Source organism: Gallinula chloropus (assembly GCF_964237585.1).
Source record: "Gallinula chloropus genome assembly, chromosome: 2".
NCBI lineage: Eukaryota > Metazoa > Chordata > Aves > Gruiformes > Rallidae > Gallinula > Gallinula chloropus.
In genome coordinates this window covers 162,768,713-162,777,284 of record NC_140086.1, presented here as the reverse complement: position 1 = coordinate 162,777,284, position 8,572 = coordinate 162,768,713, and the positions used below count along the sequence as shown (strand labels likewise).

Genomic DNA, 8,572 nt, shown 5'->3' with positions numbered 1-8,572 from the left:
GGGGGGGGGATGCACTTTTGGGGGGATGCACTTTAGGGGGGGTGAGGCACTTTGAGGGGGGGTGAGGCACTTTGGGGGGGATGATGCACTTTAGGGGGGGTGATGCACTTTGGGGGGGTGATGCACTTCATGGGGAGGTGATGCACTTCATGGGGGGGTGAGGCACTTTGGGGGGGTGATGCACTTCATGGGGGGGATGCACTTTGGGGGGGGGATGCACTTTGGGGGGGTGATGCACTTTGGGGGGGGGTGTTGCACTTCATGGGGGGGGTGAAGCACTTTAGGGGGGGGTGAGGCACTTTGGCAAGGGATGCTGCTCTACTTTTGGGGTGGGGGGGGGTGTTGTGGGGGGGGGGACCCACACCCAGAGAGGGTCTCAACTTGGGTTGGGGTTGGGGCCACCCAAAGATCATGTAGAGGGGGGGTCCCTCAAGTGCCAACCCTGCACGCTGGGAGGACTGAACCCCCCCCCCCCCCATCCCCAGGGTGGTGCTGGTGGGGGGGTGTCACCCACCTGGAGATGATGATGAAGAACTTGAGGAGCAGCAGCGCCTGCCCCAGGCCGCCCCCTCCGCCCTCATCCCGTGGGATCTGGGTCACACACTGTCCCAGCCTCTGGCTCAGCACCTGCAGCACCTCCCGGGGCAGCACTGGGATCTCTGACACCGACTCCTCAGGCCTGCCAGGGGGTGGGCAGGATGTGACCCCCTCCTCCTCCTCCTCCTCTTCCTCCCCCTCACCCCTCCAGCTTCACACCGGATGGTTCAAAACCACTGAGAGCGGATGAGCCGCCCCACTGTGGCTGAGAACCCCAAATTTAGCTGCTCCCCCCACACCACCCTCCACTCCTCCCCTCCCCGCAGGGTGTCACCCTTGCACCACCCAAGGGTGCTCCTCACCTCCTGGGCTCCAGGGAGGGCAGGGTGATGATCTTCTCGAAGTTCATGACGAAGGCTTCCAGCCACTGCTGCAGGTAGGACAGGTCCTTCTGCAAGGGGGAGGGGGGGGGGGGGCTGCTTGGCCAGTTGCACCCTGTTGGGACCACTGACCCAGAGCTGGCAGCCAATCAGCAGCTGGAGTGGTCGAGCATCCCTCCTTCCCACCCCCTCTGCTGCTGCTCAGTTGGTGGTGGGGGTGTGGGCACAGCATTGGGAGCCACTGGCCAATCAGAAAGCAGAGTGGCACAACCTGTGGAGCCCCTGACCAATCAGAAACCAGAGTGGCACAACCTGTGGAGCCCCTGACCAATCAGCAACCAGAGCAACACAACCTGTGGACCCACTGACCAATCAGAAACCAGAGCGGCACAACCTGTGGAGCTCCTGACCAATCACCGCCCAGCACAGAAACAACCTGTGGATCTGCTGACCAATCAGCATCCAGAGCCACACAACCTGTGGAGCCCCTGACCAATCAGCAACCAGAGCAGCACCACCTGTGGAGGTGCTGACCAATCAGAAACTGGAGCAACACAACCTGTGGAGCCCCTGACCAATCAGCAACCAGAGCAGCACAACCTGTAGAGGTGCTGACCAATCAGAAACCAGAGCAACACCACCTGTGGATCTGTTGACCAATCAGCACCTGGAGTAGCCCAACCTGTGGAGCTGCTGACCAATCACCACCCAGAACAGAAACAACCTGTGGATCTGTTGACCAATCAGCACCTGGAGTAGCCCAACCTGCGGAGCTGCTGACCAATCAGCATCCAGAGCCACACAACCTGTACAGCCGCTGGCCAATCAGCAGCCAGGACACCTGTGCCCACAGCAGCTGCCAGCCAATCAGCCGGGCCGGCGGCACCGGGTGTCTCAATCCCCGGCCCGGGGTTGTGCAAGGGGCTGATTCACCGCCCCACCCTGGGGTGCCCCACGGCCCCCAGCACCCCACACAGCACCCGGGGGTGCCCCATGGTCCTGAGCACCCCACACAAGACCCTGGGGTGCCCCACAGCCCTCAGCACCCCACACAGCACCCTGGGGTGATGCACAGCCCCACACAGCACCCTGGGGTGCCCCACGGCCCCCAGCACCCCACACAGCACCCCGGGGTGATGCACAGCCCCACACAGCACCCTGGGGTGCCCCTCAGCACCCAGCACCCTACGCAGCACCCTGGGGTGCCCCACAGCGCCCAGCACCCCACACAGCACCCTGGGGTGCCCCATGGTCCTGAGCACCCTACGCAGCACCCTGGGGTGCCCCATGGTCATGAGCACCCTACGCAGCACCTCGGGGTGCCCCACAGCCCCCAGCACCCCACACAGCACCCTGGGGTGATGCACAGCCCCACACAGCACCCTGGGGTGCCTCACGGTCCTGAGCACCCCACACAGCACCCCGGGGTGCCCCATGGCCCCCAGCACCCCACACAGCACCCTGGGGTGCCCCACGGCCACCAGCACCCCACACAGCACCCCGGGGTGATGCACAGCCCCACACAGCACCCTGGGGTGCCCCACGGCCTCCAGCACCCCACACAGCACCCTGGGGTGCCCCACAGCGCCCAGCACCCCACACAGCACCCTGGGGGCACCCCACATCCCTGAGCACCCGAACACAGCACCCCCCATGCACCCCATGTCCCTGAGCACCCCCACACAGCACCTTAGGGGTACCCCACATCCCTGAGCACCCAAACACAGCACCCTGGGGGTGCCCCACGTCCCTGAGCACCCCCACACAGCACCCTGGGGGTGCCCCCAGCTCCGTAAACACATCAACTCCCCAGGCACCCACCGCACCGCCGTGACAGCCAGCACCCTGAGGGGCTCCCACACTCCCTCCCCCAGCACCCCCCTGGTGTGTGACCCCCCCGAACACCCCCCCAAAAGCCACCACATCCCCCATGTCCCCCCCAAAACCTTCCCCCCCCACCCCCTGCCCCCCATTCACTACCGGGTCCCGCTCCACCACAAGCATCCGCTGGGGCACCCTTGGGGGGAGGGGGGTTGTGGTGTGTGAGGGGGGGTGTGTGTGAGGTGGGGGGGCACCTCTTTATCCCACCCCCCACCCTCCCCTAGTCCCCAAGACCCCCCCAAATACCTGTCCAGGGGGGTGCCCATGCCCATCCATCACCCCGCTGCGCGCTGAGCCGCGCCGGCGCAGCCCGGACAGGATGGATGATGATGATGATGTTGGGGGGGGGGTGGTGGGTGGGTGAGAAGAAGATGGGGTGCAGGGAGAAGGAAAGGGGGGGGGTTGGCGGGTGAGAGTTGTTGTTTTTGGGGGGTGTCCCCCCCCCCCCCCTCTGTGGTGTCGCTGCCTCGTTTCCCTCTTGTGCAAAGACGCAGCCCCAGCCCAGGGCGCCGCGTCAGGAAGCGCCAAGTCACCGCAGCCCCAACGGCGCTTCCTTCCCCCCAACCCCCCCCCTGCACCAACACTGAGCCCTTTCGGGGTACGTGGGGTACCCAGAGGTCATCCCCCCACCCCCACCCAGCTCCACCTGCCCACCAGGAGGGTTGGGGAGTCATGGGGTGGGGGTGGTGGGATGGGGGTGGTGGGATGGTGATGGTGGTGGTGGTGGGATGGTGATGGTGGTGGTGGGATGGTGATGGTGGTGGTGGGATGGTAATGGTGGTGGTGGGATGGTGATGGTGGTGGTGGTGGGATGGTGATGGTGGTGGGATGGTGGTGGTGGGATGGTGATGGTGGTGGTGGGATGATGCCAGTTCTCAGCCACCCCTCCTGTCCCTTCATGCTGTTCTCCATTGCATCCACCCACCCCATGCTGATGTCCCATCTCATCCCGTCCCCATCCTCATCCCCATTCCCATTCCCATCCCATTCCCATCCTATCCCATCCACATCCCCGTCCCATCCCAGCCTGTCCCATCCCACCTGATCTCATCCCATCCCACCCCATCCCCATCCCATCCTATCCCATCCCCATCCCATCCCCACACCATCCCCATCCCAACCCCATCCCATCCCCATCCCACCCCATCCTATTCCACCCTGTCCTGTCCCGTCCCATCCCATCTCACCCCATCCCATCCCAACCCCATCCCATCTCCATCCCTGTCCCATCTCAACCCATTCCCATCCCCATCCCATCCCAGTCCATCCCGTCCCATCCCACCTGATCTCATCCCATCCCACCCTGTCCTGTCCCGTCCTGTCCCATCCTATCTCACCCCATCCCATCCCAATCCCCATCCCCATTCCCATCCCATCCCAGTCTGTCTCGTCCCATCCCACCTGATCTCATCCCATCCCACTCTGTCCCGTCCCATCTCACCCCATCCCAATCCCCATCCCCATCCCCATCCCCATCCCATCCCAGTCTGTCCCGTCCTGTCCCATCCCACCTGATCTCGTCCCATCCCATCCCACCTGATCTCGTCCCATCCCATCCCATCCCATCCCATCCCATCCCATCCCATCCCATCCCATCCCATCCCATCCCATCCCATCCCAAACCCCATCCCCATCCCATCCCACCCTGTCCCGTCCCATCCTATCTCACCCCATCCCATCCCAATCCCCATCCCCATCCCATCCCAGTCTGTCTCATCCCATCCCACCTGATCTCATCTCATCCCATCCCACCCCATCCCACCCTGTCCCATCTCACCCCATCCCCATCCCATCCCAGTCCATCCCGTCGCATCCCACCTGATCCCATCCCAGCCCACCCTGTCCTGTCCTGTCCCATCTCACCCCATCCCCATCCCATCCCATCCCATCCCATCCCATCCCATCCCATCCCATCCCATCCCATCCCATCCCGCCCTGTCCCATCCCACCCGATCACATCCCACCCTGTCCTGTCCTGTCCCATCTCACCCCATCCCCATCCCATCCCAGTCTGTCCCATCCTGTCCCATCCCACCTGATCTCATCCCACCTGATCCCATCCCATCCCATCCCATCCCACCCTGTCCCATCCCGCCCGATCCCATCCCACCCTGTCCCGTCCCGTCCTGCCCGTCCCACCCCATCCCACCCCGGCACCGCGCTCACGGTGCCGGTGCCGGCGGCCGCCCCCGTGGGCGCCCGTCCCAGCCGGTTGCCGCCCGGCAGAGCCAGTCTGGTGGCTTCTGGGCTCGGCCGGCGCGGTGCCGCCTGGGAGGGCAGGAGCCGCGTGCGGCACCTTCCCCCCCCCAGCCCCGCCAGCGCCGCCGGTGTCCCCCCAAGAGTGACCCCAGGGACCCCCCCGGGGGCACCGGCACCCTCCCTGGGTCACCACGGGATGGCCCCATGGGACAGGACGGAGCCGCTCCCGGCACGTGGCTCTGGTGGGGGACAGAGACCACGGCGCCGTCGCGGTGACACCTGGACTGGTGGCACCTGGACTGGTGGCACCCTGATTGGTGGCACCCTAATTGGTGGCACCCAGACCAGTGACACCTGGACTGGTGGCACCCTAATTGGTGACACCCAGACCAGTGACACCCGGACCGGTGACACCTGGACCGGTGATACCCAGACCAGTGACACCTGGACTGGTGACACCTGGACTGGTGACACCTGGACTGGTGGCACCCAGACCAGTGACACCTGGACTGGTGACACCTGGACTGGTGATACCCAGACCAGTGACACCCGGACCAGTGGCACCTGGACCAGTAACACCTGGACTGGTGGCACCCAGACCAGTGGCACCTGGACCGGTGGCACCTGGACCAGTGGCACCTGGACCGGTTGGCACCCAGACCAGTGACACCCAGACCAGTGGCACCTGGACTGGTGGCACCCAGACCGGTGGCACCTGGACCAGTGGCACCTGGACTGGTGACACCCGGACCGGTGACACCTGGACCGGTGATACCCAGACCAGTGACACCTGGACTGGTGACACCTGGACCGGTGACACCTGGACCACTGGCACCTGGACTGGTGGCACCCCAATTGGTGGCACCCAGACCAGTGGCACCTGGACTGGTGATACCCGGACCAGTGACACCCAGACCAGTGGCACCCGGACCGGTGGCATCCCTGGGAGCGGGACAGCGCGAGGCTGATGTGGGCCATGACGTCACCGCGCCCCTGACGTCACCGCGCCAAAGGCCGGGGAGGTGCCCCCGCCGCGCCCCCCGTGCCCCCCGACACCGTGACCCCGCGGCACGACGGCGTCGTGCCCCTGACGCCGCGACACGCGGCCCCCACGTGACCTGAGACCCCCTCACCGCGCTGTGGGACCCTTCTAGGACCCCCCCACATTTAGGGGTCCATCCACCCGTCCGTCCGTCTGTCTGTCCCCCCACCCCCTGGCCGTGACCCCCGACCGTGGCGCCGCAGCTGCAGCCTGGTGCCCCCCCCCAATTTGATGCTTTGGGGGGCAGGAAGGGCTGGGGGGGGTCATTTGGGGTGGGGGGTTCAGCATCCGTCACCAAGGGGGGGTCCCTGAGCCCCTTTCCCAGCACTGAGTATAAATGGGGGGTGGGGGGGTGGGGGGCTTTGTTTTGGTGGTCCCGGGGGGGTCATGGTTGTCCCCACCCCCAGCTGGGACCCCCCCGCCCCAACACCCCTGGGGGACACAGCAGGGTTGGGGGGCAAAAATACCCCCCCCTCCCCCTCAAAATCTGGCTGGTCACCCCAACTCATGGGGTGATGATGGGGGGGGGGGGAGTGTTTGGGGGGGGGGGTTCAAGGGGGGGGTCTGTTCTCCTCTGGGATCCAGCCCCCCACCCCAACCACTGGGGCGGATGGGGGGGTCCTGCTGGGGGGGGGATGTTTGGGGGGGGATCAAGGGGGGGGTCTGTTCTCCTCTGGGATCCAGACCCCCACCCCAACCACTGGGGCGGATGGGGGGGTCCTGCTGGGGGGGGGGATGTTTGGGGGGGGTCTGTTCTCCTCTGGGACCCAGACCCCCACCCCAACCACTGGGGGCGGATGGGGGGGTCCTGCTGGGGGGGGGGATGTTTGGGGGGGGTGAAGTGGGGGGGGTCTGTTCTCCTCTGGGACCCAGCCCCCCACCTCAAATACTTGGGGGGACGGGGGGTCCTGCTGGGGGGGGGATGTTTGGGGGGGGATCAAGGGGGGGGTCTGTTCTCCTCTGGGATCCAGACCCCCACCCCAACCACTGGGGCGGATGGGGGGGTCCTGCTGGGGGGGGATGTTTGGGGGGGGTCTGTTCTCCTCTGGGACCCAGACCCCCACCCCAACCACTGGGGCGGATGGGGGGGTCCTGCTGGGGGGGGGGATGTTTGGGGGGGGTGAAGTGGGGGGGGTCTGTTCTCCTCTGGGACCCAGCCCCCCACCTCAAATACTTGGGGGGACGGGGGGTCCTGCTGGGGGGGGGGATGTTTGGGGGGGGATCAAGGGGGGGGTCTGTTCTCCTCTGGGATCCAGCCCCCCACCCCAAATACTTGGGGAGATGGGGGGGTCCTGCTGGGGGGGGGATGTTTGGGGGGGGGGTCTGTTCTCCACTGGGATCCAGCCCCCCACCCCAAATACTTGGGGGGATGGGGGGTCCTGCTGGGGGGAGATGTTTGGGGGGGGGTCAAGGGGGGGGGTCTGTTCTCTGGGACCCAGCCCCCCACCCAAAATACTTGGGGGGACGGGGGGGGGGTGCTGCTGAGGGGGGGGCGTCCTGCTTTTGGGGTCCCCCCAGCTCCCCAGGCCCCCTGAGCAGAGACAGGGGGGAGGCAGAGGAGCCGGGGTGGGGGGGTTCCCCAAAGCAGGCGCCCCCCCCGTGCTCGTGCGTGTGTCCCCCGTGTCGTGTGTCCCCCCCCCCCTCGCTCCAATGTCACCGCGGCCGCACCTGCTGCCGGGGGGGGGCGCAGGGCGCGGGGCTGGGGCGGTGGGAGGGAAGCGGGGACCCCCCCCAGACTCCCAGCGGGGGGTAAAGGGGGGGTGGGGACCCCCCCAAGGAGGGGTGGGAAGGGGGGGGGGCGGGGGGGCGGGGAGAGACACGGGATGGGCGGGGGGGGGGGTCGCGGGGGGGTCGCGGGCCCCCCCGGGACACAGCGGAGGGGAAGGGGGGAGCCGGGGGGGGGTTGTGGACCCCGGGATACGGGTTGGGGGGGGGGGATGCTGTGCCCCCCCCCCCAAAAAGGGGGTGTCGCAGGGTTGTGTGTGTGGGGAGGGGGGGGGGTGATGTCGCGACACGCAGCAGCAGCGGGGGGGGGGGAACGGGACGAGACGAGGCGCGGTGCCCCCCCCCCATAACCCCCCCCTAAACCCCCAGGCGGTGCCCCCCCCCCCCCGTGCAGGGTGGGGGGGTGCGGGCAAAGCTCCCCCCACCCCCCGGAAGGGGGAAGGCAGATGGGGTGGGACGGACAGACAGACACCATGGGGGGGGGGGCTGCGTGTGCCCCCCCCCCCTCTCCCGGGTAAAAGCGGCGCTGGGGGGGCAGGGGGGTGGGTTTTTAAGGGGGGGTGGGGGGGGGGTCTCACCGGTGCCGCCCTCACCTTGGCGAAGTAGAGCATCCAAAGCTCGTAGAGCCGCTCCCGGGAAGCCATGCCGGGCCGGCACGGCTCGGAACGGCTCGGCACGGCGGGCAGCTCCGCCCCCCCCCCCCATAACCCCCCCCCCGGGCCCTCCCCCAGGTACGAGGGCGGGAGGGGGTGGGGGGACCCCGCCCCCCCCCCCCCCCCCCCGCCTTCACCTCAGTACCTGAGGCTGG

At 67.3% G+C, this 8,572-nt stretch overlaps 1 protein-coding gene across 1 annotated transcript in view; it reads right to left on the bottom strand.

The window, feature by feature from the left end:
- NBEAL2 (neurobeachin like 2) overlaps positions 1-8,408 on the bottom strand; it is a gene marked incomplete at its 5' end in the record, with an annotated part of 15,945 nt that extends 7,537 nt beyond the window's left edge. The window contains 4 exons of the mRNA XM_084260709.1: positions 515-679; positions 900-988; positions 4,965-5,066; positions 8,358-8,408. Of these exons, the coding sequence (XP_084116835.1) occupies positions 515-679; positions 900-988; positions 4,965-5,066; positions 8,358-8,408 (407 nt within the window). The remainder of the gene's footprint in view (positions 1-514; positions 680-899; positions 989-4,964; positions 5,067-8,357) is intronic.
- Between the last annotated feature and the right edge of the window lie 164 nt (positions 8,409-8,572).